Genomic DNA, 20,420 nt, shown 5'->3' with positions numbered 1-20,420 from the left:
TGGGCATGTGTCATGAACATTTTTAAGAACAAAAGTAAGAATAATAATTTAAGAAAAGTTTTGTCAATGAGGCCCAATATTTGTCTAACAAATTTAGATGACATGAGGTAAATAGGGAGAGGAAGAGAGGGGAAGTGAATACAAGGCAACGCTTAATCAATGAATCATTGCAGGTGCAGGAACTGCTTCAATTTTGGAATCTGATGTTTGCTCACTGCATTGCTCTCTCAAGACATCGACAATCAACAACAGAACATTGCTAGTCAGTTACGTGCAGCTACATCAGCCACCACAGGCAACCATTGTATTTGATATACTGTACCTTGTATTTTACAGACTAGTCATTATTACCTATCAAGTGATCCTTGCAACCTGCTAGCTAATGATCAATTAACTTCCCTAAATGTTGAAGAGAGGAGCGAAAGTCCCATTGATGCATTTATTCTGAAATTATATCTGATATACGACTCCAAAATTGGCTTCCCTCTTCCAAAAGACAGAATCAGGTCTGTCCTACTTTACTGTGCAACAATGTTCATGAAACTCATCAAGTGAGCCTGCTTTCATTTCTTTCGGCATTTCCTTAACTTTTTTATTATCTAAAAAAGGGGGGACTCAGCAAATATAAACTTTAAAAAGAAATATATAAAAATGTAAAGATAAAAAAGCATGCGTGTGTGCGTATGTTCATTTTTTATTAAAGTCTTTGATTTAAAGAAGTAGTCCAGTCTTGCATGTGTAAGTGATTTCCTATAAAGGATGCAATGCATCAAGTTCAATTATTCCTTAATGAGTAGCATAATATTTACTTTTAAACGCCCACATGAAAATAATTAAAAACACCACAAATAAATGTCAATAATGTTAATGCACCACCAAAAGGCATATACATATATACTATATTTAGCCAAAGACGTCCAAAGAATCTACAGTGAGACAGCTTGTGTACATTGAACCGGGGACCTTTACTCTTAAGACACACAACTCAAAGTGCACTCGGTATTGGCTCCTTAATGGGCTTCTACGCATTCATCTTCATCTCTGACCGCTGCTGAGACGCGCCTGGCCGTCCGAGAGCTCATCTCCCCTCCGCTTGATGATTAAAAAGGTTTTTATTATTTGCCGGTCCGCCATTGTGTAAACATCCTGTGTGGCTTAGTGTCGGCGCGGTGATCTCCACTGTCTCTTCCGCGGGGCAGTTGGAAGAGAAGCCATTATTTCCCCTGCTAATCGGCTGGGTTAACCCGCCTCCCTTCCAAGACGTGCTTTTTAACCCCCTAATATTTTAGCGTCTGGGTTCTGGAGACAGGCCTCTTCACGGGGCCCTCCCTGGAAGTCCATACTCCAGGCCCTGGTGAATATTAAACAGCTGAATTACCAGCAGATGTTGGGGGTGAGGGAATTGTTTTGTCTGCAAACCTAATGCTGGGAAAACAATGCCGGTCTGATGTCCACAGAGAACGACCACAGAGAGGTTCACCGAACTACACTCGGGTTTAGTGTTACCGTAGCTATGCATTGCTAATGTACATCTACATTAACTATTGGCTAAACCCAGCCTTATATTAAATTATAGGGTCAGTTGTCAGGAAACATTTCCAAAACATCCTCTTGTCCTCATTTAATCTTTATGTCAAACTTCACACCAGAGCCGCCTCGACCCAAGTGGCATAAGCGGTTGCTTTGAGTCCCATGACTGCCAGGTGGCCCCCGAGTTATTCTAAAATGTAGATTAATGTTTCAAAATTGCTGGAATTTGCAGGAATCAAATCCCGCTTGGAGCCCCTCAAAGGTTAGGGCAGGCACTGCTTCGTACACCAACAGAGAACTAGTAGGAACCATGTTAAGCAGAGTATCTCCAGAAAAGCACGGTACAGTATTGGCTTTGATAATGGTTTGTGTGGCTTTGAGAGATACTATCAGCAGACAAGCCACGGAAAGAGAAAGTCAGTGTCAACAAGACACACAGACTGTGACAAACGTATATGTTTGACAGAAGCTGAAGGTGAGAAGTCACCTGAGTTTAGTAAGAATTATCTACAGAGCCCCAGCTAGCTATGGGGCCATGACAAACAGTAGTCACGATAAGTGTGAAGAAATAGCTGGTTAGCTTGGTAGATATGCTATGTTGGTGGTTTTGTGTCAGGTGTTTTGTGCTGTTAAACCTCTGAACAAGCTACTGAGACATTAGCATGTTTGGTATTAGGTTCACCCACTTTCAGTTTAAAAATGAATAAACATATTGTGTGCTCTAGGCATGAGCCTCTGTCAGGTTGCAGCTAGGATCAGACAACTGGTCTCTTCAACCGCCATATATGAGGGACTGCAAAGAATACAAGATGAATTTGTGTGGATAACCTCCATGCCATTGCAGAGTAATCTCTATTTGTTCCACATGTTGACCTCCCAAGTCATCACCCAGATAATGAAAGGCATACAGGGCTCTGTCTTTGAAGCTTACATGTCACCATAACATCAGGTAACTGCCAGTTTCGTCTGAGCGATTAGGAGGATACCGAGTCCCACTTCCTTCCACCCTGGCCCACTTTCACCCCTAACCTGTCTGTTCATCATGACATAACTGCATGTTTCAAGAGATAAATATAAGTTCAGCTTTTTTCTATACCCAGGTTACCTGCGAGCTGTGTCATAACTGAGAGGAACCAGGCCTGTGTATGTGTTTGCATTGTCCCTGGGCCAAACTTAATCCATCTGAAAAAATTATTACAGTTTCCATTTCAAACAATAAACATGCCCAAACTTTACATTAGCTCTACATGTAAACGCACCAAGGGATACCCACTTAAATGTTCTCCCTGCTGAGCAAAATGTACAGAAGATCCAAGGGGATTTGTTGCCAGTGATTCAGGAATCAGCAGCACGTGGACTCGAGAAGAGAGAGAGAGAGAAAAGAATAAGACATTAAAATAAGGGAGAACCATCCTTTTAAAATTATGCATGGCATTCTCCATGAACTAATATAATCTCTCTCTCGTCTTTTACTGTGAAACCTTTAAAAGAAACAATGAGAGTGTTTGATTTACGTTTTAATTCTTCGACAAGAACAAAAAAAGGCTTGTGGTGATGAAAGATGTGGCTTTGTGTGAGGGCAACACTTCAAGGGAACAGAGTTCCCTTTGGGGCTCCGCAGCCAAAGTTCAAGAATAAAAAAGGGACAAAACTGAAAGCCTTTTTTTTTTTTCTGCCAAAGATGCTAGTACTGCTTCGCATGAATAATTGCTATCGCTTCCGAGGAATACAAATTCTCCTGGCGTGCGTGCAAGAACTGTAGGCAGGACTTCTATCCTCATTACTTTATAACATGTGATGACAACGGTGTAAATCAGAATGGGGGCTAAACTCTCCTCACATATACAGACGAGGGCTGGCTTATCTTATGTTATTTCAAACCCAGAATTGGTCAAATAAATAACTTGATCAGTCTGCACAGCCGCCCAAGGCGAACACAAATCATTCCTTTTCGGATGGGCAGAGAAAATGAAAATTGCTTCACAAAATTATTTGCAAAGCTTATGCAACGCTCCTACATGTAATTCAGTTCAAATCACCATGACCCATCACAGTATTCTGTTTTACATGTGTTTATATCATGAATGTGTCACAAAAACATATTCCCAGATGAAAAATAAATCGTGAAATTACACTGATTATTTGTCTATTCACAAATGTTTCTATTCTTCACCTCATTGCCATATCTTATTGGATAAAGCTGCTATTTCTTCCTATGGGAATATGTATTGGAGCCTGATCATTGTCAGTTGCAATCGCTTGGTGATTGGTCTGTCATCACCGTGGAGAACAGAACTGACAGCCTGGGCACTGCAATTTTAAGCCTGGATTGTACAGTACTCATTGGCTGAGTAAGACCAGGAGTCACAGCGGAACACAGTTGGCCTTGCCAGGGGGTAGAGTGGGTACAAGTCAGGGGCTCAGGGGGTCACATGACTACACGGCTGCCTCATTGTCACATGACCACACAGTTTCTTGGAGTGGGGGGGGCGTAGATTGGCTGGAATTATTGCTGTTTTTTCAGGGAATTCCAGGACCACACGTAGTGAAGAGAGGCCCGTGACCCCTATAAAGACAGCAATGCAATGCCCCCCCCTCCCCCACCTCTGCCAGCACAACTTCAGGGGGGGCTCTCCTCATTAATTATTTCTTCTCCTCCGGTTAGGGAAACACTCTCTCAATTGCCACTCAGTTTTGTATGTTTTCACAGTAATTTTTTTTCTTAACTTGATTTCCTCCCTTTTCCCTTATTTATTTGGTGTGTAAACACACAGTCCATTTCCCCTGCTGTGAACAAGTCCTTACAAATTAGTCTGAATGATTCAAGTGATGCAAGTCATTAAAGCGAATGCATCTAATATATTCATTTTCTTTTTTTAGGGATGTGTTTATTTAGCCAATTATTTTGGTTGGGATACAGCCGTCCACCTCCTGGTGGGTGGGTGAAAGCAGAACTGGATCATACCAAGGTTGCCAAGGTTACCACTGCGTCACAGTTCCACAGTCACAGTTTCCCTGATATTTTCATCGATAAATATTCAAATACTCATATAAGGGCATAAAACCCTCATAATGCAAAAGAACGAGTTAACGGTGAGGGAAGAGTGAGAACTATGGGAAACACTGCACAGTACATTAATAAATAAAACCCAGTAATTAACTAAACATACGCTACGGTGTTTTAATGCATTCCTGAGGACTAATGCATTCAGTAGCCAGCGCGGATGCCATTACTGAGCTTTGATAAGATTTTACAGCTGAGACAAGTGTTCAAATTTAGGGCTTTTTTTTTTAAGAGCCCTGGTTTTCATTACTCTCCCACATCCTGCGCTCAGCGCTTACTAAGGGCTGGATTAAAGAAAGGGCTGGCCGAGTCAGGGACCGATGACCTGTGACCCCCGCCCTTTGATGACCACCGGCCCAAATCAGGATGGCCAGGGGGTCAGAGGCGCACAACCCCCTTCCCGGGTCACCTCAAAGCCTCAGACGTGCTCCCGGGGTTAACAAACCATTACACCCCCGGCCCTCGAGGTCTTGCGATGAGGGCAACGGAAAACAGGAGAAGGCAACAGTTTCCACACTCCCAACACGCTCAAGATCTTTAACAAACACTCCAGTCCATTCTTCCATCAGAATGAGGGAGCGAGGGCATTTTCCATTGAACGTAGGGCATTTTTAGCACAGATGAACCTTTAGCTATCTGAGAATGGAATGTATGAATATGTTAATCACTGCTTGCCTCGGTGTGTTTTAGGCATTCTGGCATCATGTAGATAATTTAGGTCAATGCCACTTATAATCTTGCCATTTTATTTTGTTTTAAAAGGCCTTAAAAGGTAGAAAGGTATAAAGGTGTCTGGCCATCTACCTGAGGTTTTTCCCAAATTTTGGCTGCAGTTTTAAGAACAAATAAACTGCTGTCTGTAACACTCTATGGCTGCCCTTGATGCCTGTTGCCTGAAACATAAATCTTAATAAACCCAGTCCCCTGGGTCACCATCAGCCCTCTCTCCCCATCCAGGGGTCGCCACCTCCCCTCCCTTCACCCTCTTCCCAAAACGACCAGTCTGGTAATCAGCCCTCAGGTGCTGGGGTGTGTAAAGAGGTGGGGTGGGGGGTGGGGGGTGGTTGGTAGCCTGGCAGGGGCGTGGGGGATTGGTGGGTTGAGAATCCGACCCTCCAAAAAAGAGAATATGACTGGGAGTACCGTGGCCCCAAAAAAAATGAAGGCTCTCAAAGACTGACTTCCCGGGCAACCCGCCCCCCCCCCCCCAACACCATGTTTCATGTCCACACAATTTAACAAGTCACTTCATACCCCACGGCGTGCCATCAGATGGCCTGGGAGGAGGGACAGCGAGAGGCAAAAACACCGCAGGGGCTGACTGACTGTGGATAATCTCATCTGACCCATTATTAGCTGGGGTTTTTAATCTCTGTGGCAGGACTAACAAGGCTTTGATTGGCCTGCCAGCCCCCCTGAGCTTTCAGTTTATGAGGTTAGCCATGAGAATGAATGGGGAGGGGGGGGGGCATTACAAGCAGTGGCGTATGAGGTGATGGAATTTCCCAACCACTTTCGGGCAATGCAATTGGACAAAAAAAATGATGGGGTTAAAAAAAAAAACTGTGTTTCATGCAAAAGGCTAATTTTATGTATGCAAGTTTAGGATGTACACTTTCAGAGTGTACATCCTAATGTGTAGCTTTCAGAGCAGCACAGGTTTTGGTAAAGAAATAACAAAACTTCACACAGATAAATTTATTATGCAAGTTGCTACTGTATGCCAGCCGACACTAATTAAGCCATGGCCATTCAGATTGCAGTTGGTTTGGTGTCACACTGATACATATGCGTGTGATGAAAATGAACTAGATGCGTGTTACCCTGATTTGGTCTGAGATCCTTTAGTTGCAGTGTACCCTATCTGTGAGCAAAGGATATCGGTTGGCCTCAGGGGCAGAGCAGAGGTTAAGAGTACGAGATATATCAGTGATGGCATTAGGGGGGTGATGACTATCCCTCTTTTCTCGATGGGCATGTCTTGCCACCACCGTACCACAAACAGGGGCTTGCAGTGGTACAGAAGATGCTATTGGTGACAAACGAAAAACAGGGTATTTCAGGCAGATAGAGAACACATAGAAAGAGTGCTGGGTTCATACTCATATTCAGAATAGGAGCAATGACCTAGGATCAGAATTCTCCTGTCCATCTCCTTTCCTTCATCTATTATGAGCTGAAAGGGTGAACTGAACCGAGATCAGTACTCCTACTTTGAGCTGATTTATTAACATAATCGCTGGTCTCTCTGAGAGCTCCAACTCACCCAAGAGAGATATCCCAAAAGCACTCCTGCACACCCTCTTATACTCCCACCTTAGCCACTGCACAATGGTGGTCCTTCTTTTTGCTCAAGTTAAAAGTTACCTGTCAGCAAGCTGTTATCAGAGGCCCAACCCAGACGGTCTTGGCTGTTGTAAATCTGTCAGAATGAGGTTATATATGTGTTCAAGCTGGGTTTTTTTTTAATTGAAAGCACTTATACAATGTATTTGGTGCTTTTTGTCCATATTCTTTCTTTTTTTTTGCATTTTTTCCTTCTGCGTTATCCCATGTAAGCTGAGGGCATCTCATTGTGGCTTCAGCGCCATTTCCTGCTTCCAGTTTCCTGTCACAGGAAACACAACCTGTCTTCTTCCTGTTCCACCAAGCCCCTATGAGGAGGAGAACATGAAAAATTTTTTTTACAGTTGGTTAGCCAAAAAAGTGGTCCAACAGTGAAGGGTCCTGGTGGTTCCATATCAATGTTTTTCTGGCATGGATCTGGCATACTCCTATCCTGAGAAGCTGATTTCAGTTGTTACTTAATGGTACTGAATGACCATCATTTTCACAACATGTTAAAGCACCTCTCTCCTTCAGAGAGCAGTGTCCTTCAAGATAACAATCTCTCAGAACAGAGCCGCACTTATCATCTTATCATCAACTAGTTTCACAACTGCACAACAACAGGGTACAGTAGGTCGCACGCAAGCCTGACTTAATGCATGTAATCATAATTCTGTATCCTACATTCAGAGACAGTCGGGACGGAGAAGCCGCAGGGGACATCCGTCTGAAATGCACTCTTAGTGAATCCAAGAGTAAATGGCGCTCATAAATTCTATATCGTGCCAGGGTCGGCCATGGAGGAAGACCTCGGAAGCATACACGTAGACGAGCATTAACAAGCCCAGATTTCATTTCTTATTCATGCGTTTCACCTTGGATGACGATCTACGGTCAGGTTTTTTTGAGAAGTTGTTCCAGACAGTCTATGTTGTGTTGGGATCTTGGGAAATGTCTTTACATGGATGGGTGATTTGAAACTGTGGCACATCTGCGAATGCAGACGCTGGTCACGAAAACCGCGTTTGTGGGTAAAGGAGTTAGCGTCTTCTCGACATAAAAGGGTCTCTGGGCCATGTTATGTGTGAAAGTGTGCTCGGCCAATGACATCCTAAGACTGGTGGGTCACATCAGGTCATCCTCTGAGATGAGCACTTGGAAAAGCTCAAAAAGCTTTTCGAAGTAAAGGATGAGAAGAGCAAAGTGGGTCACTCCGTATAACAGACTGCCAGACGGCTAAAGCACTCCCAGAACTAGGGAAGGTATGACACTAATGTGCTCAAGACCACAGGAAATGGAAGCATGTTTTCTGTAGGATCTGCTGGTCCTAGCTGACCACAGGAAATCCAGCTCTTTCCTTAGAAATATCATTAGTGCCTGTTGTTGCCCAGGTAACCAGGCTCTCTCTCTCATTCTTTTCTTTCCCATTCCCCTCTCTCTGTCTCTCACACACAGAGACGCACACAAACATGTACACACACGATGCACACATGCATTTCCCCGATCTCCAGCGTAATGTAATATCCGTTGTACGAACCCCACATTAGATGCTGAAGCTGACCTTTCATTTTATTTCAGCTCGTTCTATGCATCCCTTTGTGAGCAGTGGAGAAACGCAAGGCTTGGCTCACCTGTAAGCCGCGATCTCGATGTCCAGCGCCATCTTCTCACTGAGCAGCTCGTCGTAGTCCGCGCACTGCTCCCTCATCTGGGCATCCAGCTCGGCCTGGGCGTTCTCAATCTCTTCCACACAGCACTGAGGGGCAGGGGAGGGGCATGGGCGTGTCATAGGAGCACATGCAGGTTCAGCCAATGGCAGGGCGGCTCTAGGAAATTGCCACAAGGCCTCCTCACCTCCAGATCTGCGATCTCCTCCAGGTAGACCTCCCTCCGCTCCTCAATCTCCACCTCCAGGTCCTCCCCACGCTGCTCCAGGTCTGCCAGCTCTCTCTGCAGCTCAGCAATCTTCACAGAAATATGAGCGCATACATACATGTATGAGCACACAGAAAACACACACACACACACGCACACATACATATGCACACACACATGCTCACACTTACAGACACACAGAGCACACACACACACGCACAAACATACAAACGCACAGGGGGTGCACACAAACAAATACATATGTGGTACATACATATATAGCCCAGCACACAACCTACACTCATAATTATTATATCCATGTAAAACAAAATAAAAATCTAACCATAATAATACTATCACTATTGTGCCATTCTAATAGTTAATAAATTGAAACACACACATACATACAAATACACACACGCACGGACACATGCACGTACGCACGCGCACACACACACACACACACGCACACACTTCAACCGAGACATGGTACTGCTGTGAAAAACCACCACAATCAGGCAACTTAAACAATTAGCTGCCGGAGATAAATGGTGCTTCCGGGGGCCTCTGCTTTCCTTTCAGGTCGATCAGAGATTGGGCTTTTTTTCCCCACCAGCCAAGGTGGCCCGCTCCCTGTGCTGCAGTGCCCCGATTAGGCAGGTCTGGAGGCTCCGAGCCCACATGTACTTTGCGCTATTATATACAACGTGATCCAAGCTGTTTGTTTAGTTAAGCCGTGCCTCAGCGAGGACCCAGACCTGGGGCGCTAATCATGGACAGGGGGAGAGGACGGGAGAGGAGGAAACGGAACAGACAAAAACCAAACCTCTCCGTCCATCAAGCTGAAGTCGTCGCGGTAGATAAAGGAAGAGGGTATTATGCCGTCGAAGCCTCTCTGTAGTTTATGAGAGAACCGTTTGTTTAAAGAGCGCGGGGTGCGGCCGCAGCCACAATAATCAGATCTGAGCCACGTTTGCTGTTGCACGTGGGAACGTGTCAGCTGCGATGACTCGGCTGAGTGCTTGACGAGCGCGGTTTCCAGTTCCAGCCCAGTTCGGTTTTGTGGCGCCTTGATGATCTTACATTTCTATGTCGGGCCATCTACTATACAGGCCCAGCTTTCAACAGTCCCTTTTTTTTTACACTACAATAAGATACAGGAGACGACAGGTGATTCAGGCTATTATTTATTACTAGCCTCTAGTCCAGCTTTGAACCCCCTAAAGATTTAACTGTGTATGCGTGAAGTTGCAGAACAATCAGAAAAGGAAAAAAGGCAGTGAAATTCGTGGCTTACAATGGGAAACCGAGGAAGATAAATCCTATAGGAAAGACACCGCAGCCTTACAACCTTGACGTCTCCCTGCTAAATCTCTCAGTGTAAACACTCGGGTCAGCAGGATCGGGCAGAGTTTATTACAGAGACGTCAATCATTCAGTCGCCAAAGACTGAAGCGCCAATTTTTTTTTGGTGTTGAAAACGGTTTATTTTCACCATTAGGCGCAATTTAGCAACTGCTGCATGTGGCCATCCTGAGTCACCCTTCCTGTGAATTGCTGTGATTTGTCTAGATGGTATATATCCAGAGATGCCAAGATTGGAGTTTATATTTTTTTTGTTTTGTCAAAGCTTAAATTGTAGACTGGTGGTCAAACTGTTGTTCTGGAAGGAGAGTTCACTCACCATGTTCTTCAGCTCACCAACATCCCTCACTTTGGAGGCGTCGGCTACCCTCCCCTTCTCCACTTTGCCCATGGCAGCATCCTTCTGGTCTCCCAGTGGGATGAGAGATGTTGCTTTAAACTCAAACTGGCAACACAAGAGATGTTCACAGTCATGTTCTAAACCGGGGACGTGCAGCTTCAGTCCTGGAAAGCCTGTGTGTATGCTGCTTTTTGTTCCAACAAATTATTCTGCATAATGTTCTGAATGGCTGTATAACCCGTGCTGGTTTCTCTCGACATTGGACCATAGTGAACCATCTTCAGATCTGGAGAGGTTTTTTTTTTTTTTTTAGCTGGGGCTCATGAATTTATCAGAAATGCCAGATCAAACAAACGATTTGCCAAATTAGGTTAATTATAAGCAGAAATATGCATGAAAACCCAAAACAGATGGACCCTCATTGTGCACCCGTGCTCCAACTCTACCCTCATTCCGTTTTCCATGTGCATGGGTCAAACAGTTCCCGCTCTCTCTTCATACTGACTGAAAGTATCAATTAACAACAAATGACTTCACCCCCCCCCCCCCCATCCCCCATGGCTGCACTCCACAACAGCTGGAACTAGTAATTTGCCCAAAATATGAACCAAGGTATGCCAAGGTTTGTCTTACAGTTGTTTAGTCATTCCAATAACAACATTCAATTGGCTGCCTTTAAAACAGTGCTTTTCACATCATAATCTTATAATACTTTTACAGTGGGGAATATATTTTTTTACAGCTTCCCTGTTTGTCAGCCATTTTGTGAATAGCTGGGGGGGGGGGGTTATTAAGGACACCATACTGGGGATAATTATGCTGCCAGACTGAGGAAGATGCATAGGGAATATGGCCAGGTGGATGGGGAATCCCTTTACTCTTCACAAGAAGTGCCATGGGACACTGCAGTGTCGTTTACACTAAAAATGGTGCCCAGGATGAGTGATCGGCAGTGGTTAAAGCAGGGAGAGAGGGAAAGGGAATGAAACGGAGGGAGGGAAGAAGGGAGGAAGAGAGAGGTCCATCACTCTCTCACTGAGACAGAGATGGAGAGAAGAGGGGGGAAAAGAGAGGGAGGGAAGGATGGAGTGAAAGAGAGAGGGAGAATTATGGAAGGAGACAGACACAGACAGAGGGAGGGAGGTAGAGAGTATATCTGGGTCATGCAGTAGTAGACTTGATCCAGAGCCCAAGATTAAGCCCCATAAACAAAAAAAAACCCACAGGCCCCGCGGGAGGCTACTCAACCAACCCAGTCACTCTCTCCCCCAACCACAGCCCTCGGTTTCAGGAACTCTCCAGAGAGTCCTCCCTCCACCACTGCTCCCCACACTCCCCAAAGATCCCGGGAAGCCATCCAGGGCACAGCTTCTGGCCATGACTACACATGAGGAGTAACCGCTCTCTGCCCCAGCCCCCAGCCCCCCCACCTCCCCCTCCCCGAGAACCTACTCTTCTCTCCTCCTCCTCAGAAAGACCGCTGAGATCAATGGTCTATGCTGCCCTGTGTTGATATGTAGCACATTCTGGGCTCTGAGCATCTGTGCCTGTGTGTGGACACAGATTCTATAGACCCACCAGATGCTCCACTCCATGTTCTTAACATTGAATGCTCTAACATTGATACTGAAACATTTCACACTGAGAATCTGTTGCAACTGTGTAAGCTGTGGCATGGAGACACTGAGGAAATGAAGAAAAGTGGACCTTTGTCTCATGCAAGTTCATAAGTTCAAAGGTCACTTTGGCCACATGGATAGTGACAGGCTGCGTTGATTACCTGCAGACTTTCTTCCAACTGGCAGTAGTATTCCTTGATGCCCAAGATGGCGGGGGTAACGTCAGGGGTTGGGAACTCCACGGTTACCGTGGCAACACCATCAGCGGGTTCGACAAGGGACTCAATGGTCTGCAAATGGATGGATTAATACTCTAAATATGTCTGTGTTCATAATCCAAATTTTATCAATTAAAAACACACACACAGACAGACACACACACACACACCACACACAAACACACACACACAAAATTCACCTCATGAGAACAAAGCACTTGAGGAAGCACACACTCTGCAATCCAGTACCCTGTCTGTTTCTTCCGTAATAACAGCACCTCTGTCAGGTTTATCACAAAGTACGTGGAGATGCTGATAATAAACGGCAGTTAATAAAAGCAAAAAGCGGGACTTCTGTTTTCATGTCCTTTTCAGACACGCTTGCGGGGGGGTGGGGGGGTCGGTCGATGAGTCACCGGCCGCGTCCCCAGAGGGACGGCGGTAAACGGCCGAAACGTGCGGCGAACGCTCTGAAGGAAAACACTGAGTGATGGAGGCTCTCCTCCCGCACTCACGCCCTCGGCTCCTGAATCAGATATGAAGACATGTCTGTCAGCTCGGCAGAGATAGCGGGAGGCGGAGGCGGGGGGGGAGTCTGAGGGAAGTGTTTTTCCTTGGCCCTCAGCCCACAGCTCATGTCAGCCAGTTGTTTCATCTGAGCACCCCCCCCTCTCCCCCCATCCTGTCTGGTGTCCTTTTTTGTTTGTACCTGTCCAGTGCCCCCACTCTGCCCCCAACACCCCCCACCCCACCACAGTTGCCGTGCAACGGTTGACCGTAATGGCATCTGGTCAAAGTGTGGTGTGCCACACAACAGTTAACAAACTCATCTTGGCAACCCCCTCCCCCCGCCCCCCAGTCTGTTCAAACTGAGGTGGTAGCAGGGGTCACAGACTCTCATTTCCACAGAACAGAGAGCCAAGCCGGCCCGCTCCCGCCATCTGGGCTTCTTCAGTCCTCCAGCCGCTGGGTGTCTGTGAGCCGCCGCTGGGAGGGGGACTGGTGCTCTGTGGTTACTGCTCAGCGCGGGCTGTGAGGGAGCTTATGTGTCCAAAACCGCCTCACCGTCTGGTGTTCCTCCTGCAGCCTGTCCAGCTCACTCTCGTAGATGGCCACTTGGTCCCTCAGAGCCAGGCACTCGTTGCACAACGTGTCCACATCCTGCAGGGGGCGCAAGAAGGCAAGATTGGTACAGGCTCATTCATGTGCCCCCACCTATTCACACATGCTTGCATATACACACACAGACACGCACAAACCCATAAACATAAGCATACATACATCTGAAAGTGTGCACATACACATCCACCAAACGGATAAACACCATACATATATACACACACGTATGCAACACATTCATCAAACACATCCATAAACACATACACACCACCCATACACACCCACCCACCCACACAAACACAAACATGCATAAATACACGAACACATATACACCCATCTACCCAACCACAAACACATAGACACACACATAAATACACATAAATATATAAATGCATATACTCAGCACCATCCATCCACCAACAAACACAGCCCATAAACAAATGTGCGCGCACACACACACACACACACTCCTCAACGTACAAGTAGTCATCAGAATCCAGAGGCCAACGCAGGGAATGAAACAGTTACTCCTTCCATGCTTTATTCAGATGCAGGGTTTTCTTTGTGTGGGATTAGCTGATGGTGAATTAAATGACTCCGGATACCTGCGTCAGCACGTGAATGCTTGGGAAGGTCCAGAAGGCACGAAATGCACTGCATGGCAGCTGAACACATGGGTGCCTCATGCGCATACTGACACTGTACAGTACCAGTACAGGGGCTGGAGGTCCGTGTCTGTTATCTCTGCGCAAACACAAGCCGGTAATTGGAGAGAGCCTGTGCTCTTTCTGCGCGCTGAAAATAAATCTCCCAAGATCCTCCTCTTTCTATACGCTACGGGCCACACTTAGTAATGGCGTGCCCCTTTGAGGATTTCCAAATCCAAACCAGCAGTGGCGACATAGCCTCCACCCTGCTTCTCTCGTGCCCTCGGCCCAAGTAGCCGTTTCCCTGTTGTTGAACCATTGAAAACAGACGTCGGCCGCCGGAACCCAAGGATTATGCCCAACGGCGCTGTGCTCAGACCATCGAGATATACAAGACCCAGGAGCCGAGCCCGACCTTCCGTTTCGTGCCCCGAAACGTCATCAAACCGCAGAATCGCAAAGTGAATGCTAAACAGCACATTTATATTTATCTCATATGCGCACCGCGCTTTTTAAGCCCCATCTATGCCACCATGTTTAGAGGGCGGCAGCCGACCGGAGCCTTCCTGCTGGCCCTGTTCCTGCCACTCCGGTTTCACCTGGAGAGATACAGCTGCCTCTCAGTTAAGGACAGAGAGCCAGACCACTGCTGCGTTTCATACTATGACCGTTATCGTATGAAAGAAACCCGTGAGAACATCTCAGATTTTGGCTTTAAAGGCAATGGGTTCAGAGGCGTTCGAGTTTGTAGATTTGGGAGTTTTTAAAAGATTCTGTAGCAGGTTGGGTTTCTGGTACATGGCGGACGGCCCAGAGTCTGTGGTACTAATAATCTTCTCCCTTCAGGCAGATCTGTAGATGAAAAGCTGTGTTGATGTGCTCCCAAAACATTCATTTACACACGGAGGCTAGGCTCAGGGAGCTGGCAACGCATGCCTGTGCTGACGGTGTTGGCCAGCAGTGCCATCTAGTGGATAAAAACATTTTTGGAATCGCTTTTTTTCTTTTTTTTTAAATCTGTTGTTTTTACAACATCGGTCTGCTGACTTTACCCATTGGTGCATTCACCAAGATAGCAAGCAGTGCCAAAAGCAGCATTTTTAATCATATGAATATTTGAGATATATACCATACTTGTATTTTGTTTTCTGTGAAGCACTACGAGCTGCAAATTAGTATAAATGGTGCAATATAAATTATTTTAATATTATTATAAGTTTATGTAACTGTATAAAGGGGTCTTATTTTCTGTCCCACAATATGTCTGTTCAGGTGACAAAAATGGCAGACAGGGGAGCTGTGAATGAAGATGAATGTCTTCATCTGTAGCACAAACCACCATTAATGCAAACGCAGCAACAAGCAAAGGTGCAGGTGTGAATGGCATTACCACGGCAACCTCCTCTTTCTCCAGCTGGACGAGGGTTGTCTGCTCAGCGGCCTGCTCGTGTCGCAACTGCAGCATCTCCAGCTCCTTCTGCAGCTTCTCTGTGTCACACAGGATCTGCTCCTACCGCAGACCAGAAGAGTGAACACTGGCACTCTTCTCCACTGCCAGACAAACCCGAGCCAAAACCTTTAAACTCCGGTAAAACACCGGTAAAATTCCCACCAGTAAGATTATAGATGCCTTTAAAAAAAAAACATGTACAGTATTTTAACCAATAATAAACAATTATTTTGTATCATAATACGTTTTGGCTAATAATGTATTAAATGCTAGCAAAAGTGAAAGTTGGAATGAAGCCACAAAACAGACTGGCCCTCATTTTGAACTACTGATCTAGTAGGCCTATGCCAGGGGTGGGCAACCCTGGTCCTGGAGAGCAACAGGGTCTGCTGGTTTTTTGTTTTTGTCTTAAAATCAGTGACCAATTCAGATCCAAGACACGACAACAAAACCCAGAACACCCCGGTGGCTGTCCAGGACCAGGGCCGACAGTGTAGGTGTGTAGAACCTGCGCCTCCGGTTCTGCTACCTTCTCCCTCTGCAGGCTCTCCACCACCGCCTGCAGGCCGCAGTCGGGCATTGGGGCAGGGGTGGCGGAGGCGTCCAGGCCTCCCCGCCTCTCCTCCAGCTCGAGGATCTGGGCCTCCAGGGACTGGTTCTCCTCCTCCAGGCATCGAGCCTTTCATCAGGGACACAGAGATCACACGTCTCCCGGGCTGACCCCAGAAGAGCTCCGTACGAGGAGCCGTGCACATTGCGCTGTGCCATGAAGCAGACGTGTATGCAAGTACACACTAAAACAGGTTCTGCACATCTGTAATTAGATACATGGAGATGGTACACAGTGCAATGTCCAGTGTTAATTCAACTCTAATAGTGTTCATTCAAGTCTTAACAGATAACATTTGGTCCCGCATTCCAGAGTGGGACCAAATGTTATCTGTTAAGAGTTGAATTAACACTGGACATTTTACTGTGTACTACATTATTTGCAGTCTTTTCAATCATGTACATTTTTCGACAGTGTCTCTGTCATACAATATTAAAACTCAGATAGATTATTAACTGTAATTTAACTTCCTTTGACACAACGTACAGCAGGAACATTAGATTCAGTTATAAAAGCCAATGTTATAAAAATACAAAGAACAGGTCAGTTATGAGGCTGAAAGTCTCTCAAGATATATTCCTGAAAATAGTTTCTAAATGAAATGGATGAGAACAAGTCAAATACAAATACTCCACTTCTTCTGAATTTATGTTCTGAAAGTGAATGGTTGGTGTCTAGTTGCCTGGATCCAGGGCCTCACCGTCTCAATGAGACAAGCCAGTCGATCATTCAAGGCAGCGATCAGGGCCCTCTCCTTCCCAAACCGAGACACGGCGTCCCTGTTCACAACCTGAGCCGCCTCAAAGTCAGGCTCCACCCACTGAGTGCCTGCAGCTCTGCCTCTGCGGGACAGACACACAGACCACCAAGAGGTGGACCAATAGGAAAGTTACTGAAGCACTGATGCAAAGCAACCCTCCCATATTAATCATCAGTCAAATAATGTAGCTGGATAAGTGCTGATGTCAGGATTCCATGAACATGTAAAATGACATCACTAACATCTCAAAGCATTCATTCAAGATACATTCGCCGTTAATGGAATCAAACAGCAGGCTTACATTTTCAAAAGCAAAACTTTGACTGCTGGAACAGTTGTTTACAGTACTGTACACTGTTAGTTCTGGCTAATTAAGTAATTACGGCCAGAAGGTGGCATGAAAACCAGAAATGTAGACCGTGCCAGTAAGCATTTACCTGAGCAGTCTATCTGCAGCAGTGTTCACACCTGTACCATCGAGCTCGGCTCCAGAGCTCCACACAGGCTAACTCTGGGACAGAGCAACCCCCCCCCCCCCCCACTGACCTGGCCGAGGCGCGGTACTGTCCTCCGCACATTAGGGCGGCGCCACTCTCCCGGCCCCACCGTCCCTCCTCGAACAGCCGGCGGTAGGACGACACTCTCAGCATGGCCATTGGGTGGACTGGGCAACAGCCGGCAGGCAAACAGCAGCCGCGGGTGCAGGCGGTGCCTTATATACGGGCAGAGGGGCGGGAATCTCACACCGAGGCGCGAGATCTCGCGCCAACCACTGAGCGCACTAACTATAGAAGCGCGATCAGCGACCTGGGATTTCACAGGGAGCAGAGATCAGAGCCACAATGGCAACCAGAGCTGATCTGCGCCCGCTGTGTTTGTGCACGCTCTTATTGGCTGTTATAGAAGTCGATTCTCTGGATGCGTTCATCGCTCATCATCATCAAGTTGATTCCCTCGGTGAAGGAAGGGCAAAATTATAAGGATGCCCAAAAAAGGACGACATGTGAACATGCTTAAACTAACAGGATACTCAGTTTTTCAGAATAAAGGCCTCTATGGAAGACTATAGATACAGTTCTAATGCATGACTTGGTAAAAATGGTTAATATCACATGTTAAGGGTGTATCCAAAATCCGAAGACAAATGTTGTATTTGGTAATGCACAGACAATGCAGATATTTTTCATCTGTCAGTTGAACAAGGATATTTGGAAAATTAGATTAGTGGAAAAAGTGAACATTAAATGGAAAATGAGACAACAGTAATTTGTTGCGCACAATAAAGCACATTTTATTTTTCAACACATTGGCAGATGCATTAAATAACAGTGCAAGATGAAAAACAGAGCCCCCGCACCCCCACCACCACCAGTATGCAGCCCCACCCCTGTTCTGAATAGATATAGACACAGATAACTATGAAGGTTGAGCACACGCAGCGTTGTGTCTGCACAACCTCTATTACATATCATCTCTCACAACTTGAGATTTGAGAGGTGAAAAAATTGCAACGAATGATTTTCAGGTTCACAGATTTATTTCCGTTAAATAAATTAAAACGTACCAAAATCATACACTAAAAGGTGTGCAAATGGGTATTTCGTTTTTTTGCATATGTACAATAATCACAAGCCTTTACACAGCTCCAACACAAGAACAACAGAACACACACACACACTCAACATGGGTGATTAAAAATAACACCAACAGACGCACATACATACATACAGAGACTGTACACATCGTATCTCTCCAACAGCAACACCAGAGTGAACCTCCATGCTGAGGACAACGTATAGAAACTGGTGACTCATCAGCTCGGAGAACCAGGGCAGAAAGGGCAGGCCAGGAGCCCACACGCTCCCTGCGAGAACTCTCAAATAAGCAAGACTCCCAAAATGGGCGGGGCTACAGTCAGCTGTCAGTTACCGACCCGTTTTAAACAACCAGAAGGCTTTTCCACTTTTTACCGCGATGTACGATTGCTTTAGTTCAGCGTCTCGCTGACAGAATGTGGTACCTCTGCCCATCTTTGGATACACGAAACCTTGACCGCCATTTATAAGGGTGAGGGAAAACCTCTGTGGCAATGAAAACGCATTGCCAGGCCTTTCACGAGTCAGCAAACGGCCTGGTATTTGACTTTTCTCAGGAAGCGACTTTTCTCGATTTTCCACATTAATCAGAAAATTTTATTTTTCAGATCCTTAATGCCTATGAGGTCACCAGTACTGGGCTTGAATCACTGAAGACTCTTTCCTGTGAGCTGTCAAAGCAAAAAAAAAGTTTTTGTTCTTAATTAAGGGTATGAAAAACAGGACTTCCTGATTAAACCGGAAAATTCCGGAAAAATCGCATCCCTGATTGCAAGAGGGTGTCCTCCTCGCTCACTCGGGAGTCCGCTGGCATCCTGACGCTCCATCGCAGCGACTAAATAAGAAGCTTTAGCGGGAAGCGGGGAGACGGTGATGCCGGGTGTTTTACGGGTATTCTTAAAAGCAGACGACAGACAGGTGTCGTGAGGCACAGCTTCCTGTGTTTTACGGAGCGCCCGTGTTTAGGGAAGTCGTGCTGCGTGTTCTAAGAGCGGTGTGACATTCTTCTGCAGAGTAGGGAACGCGTTCCAAGGCGGCCTGGCCTGTAATTAAACTGGTACATCGAGGCCCTTTACGCAACACGTTCCTCTGACCTACGCACATGCCACTTCAGACACGGAGTACCGTTTAAATGGAGAGCAATGATCGAGCCAGGGATTCAATTCACAAGCAAGAGAAGTGCCCCTGAGGGCAGTTAAAGCAAGTGTAGTACGGAGGTACAGTGTAGTATCCACAGGTAAAATGCTAGAGCAAGCATAAGAACAGTTCACGTTACAGTGACATTACAAGAACTGTAACATGTTAGCACAAACAAATTTAGGATGAGCAGTCAGTCTTGTAAAGCAAATAAATGCCAGGTATGGCCGCTATATGCTTATAGCTACATGCTATATGCAGAAGGATCACAAGCAATTCATGCTTTGACCTACTGTAAGTAATGAGCTACTAACAGTAAGGTTTATAAAACTGGCTTTTTTCAGTTTCTCCATGCATGTCCGATGAATTTTCAGCAGCACAAAATTCTTTGAATACCTCAGTGTGATGTCACTGGAAAGTGCCACATTAATGAGTGACAGTTACTCTCTGAGAGAAAAGCATTGTATCATCATACCAATATCGTTGCAAATAGAAAACATAAAGAATAGCGTTTACCAAAATCTGTAAAGAACAGGCCACCACTTTTTGAACGTGTAACCTGCATGCCATATACAGTACTGTATGTCAACTCATTCTCGTACCATTATACTATGAAGTGAAGTATTATATCTACAGCAGACAATGATAGGTGAAACACTATTAACAACCACAAAGACATAATTGCAAGGGGCGTGTCTGAACACTTTCACTGCAATTATTATCAGTTATTATGAAGGGTACAGGGAATCCAGCCCTATTGTTC

General features: G+C 45.8%; 1 protein-coding gene across 1 annotated transcript; it reads right to left on the bottom strand.

Moving 5' to 3' along the window:
* Nucleotides 1–6,277: 6,277 nt before the first annotated feature.
* vimr2 (vimentin-related 2) lies at nt 6,278–17,625 on the bottom strand. The gene is made up of 10 exons (XM_064329276.1): nt 17,472–17,625; nt 16,866–17,007; nt 16,085–16,234; nt 15,496–15,615; nt 13,405–13,500; nt 12,283–12,411; nt 10,482–10,607; nt 8,777–8,887; nt 8,554–8,678; nt 6,278–7,248 (listed from the first exon to the last, which is right to left on the bottom strand). The coding sequence occupies exons 1-10, from the start codon at nt 17,579–17,581 to the stop codon at nt 7,206–7,208; spliced, it is 1,152 nt and encodes a 383-aa protein (XP_064185346.1). The 5' UTR covers nt 17,582–17,625; the 3' UTR covers nt 6,278–7,205.
* Nucleotides 17,626–20,420: the final 2,795 nt, after the last annotated feature.

Source organism: Anguilla rostrata, chromosome 3 (assembly GCF_018555375.3).
Source record: "Anguilla rostrata isolate EN2019 chromosome 3, ASM1855537v3, whole genome shotgun sequence".
NCBI lineage: Eukaryota > Metazoa > Chordata > Actinopteri > Anguilliformes > Anguillidae > Anguilla > Anguilla rostrata.
Note: the sequence above shows the minus strand (reverse complement) of the source record. Positions and strands in the feature narration are given on the sequence as shown.

What these genes read in the sequence shown, in the direction of transcription:
- vimr2 (XM_064329276.1), bottom strand. Translation starts at nt 17,581, where the DNA reads ATGGCCATGCTGAGAGTGTCGTCCTACCGCCGGCTGTTCGAGGAGGGA. An exon ending in TGGCTTGTCTCATTGAGACG is followed by an intron (nt 16,235 to 16,865) that starts GTGAGGCCCTGG and finishes CCCTGATGAAAG; the next exon opens with GCTCGATGCCTGGAGGAGGA. An exon ending in TTGGTGAGCTGAAGAACATG is followed by an intron (nt 8,888 to 10,481) that starts GTGAGTGAACTC and finishes ATTTCTGTGAAG; the next exon opens with ATTGCTGAGCTGCAGAGAGA.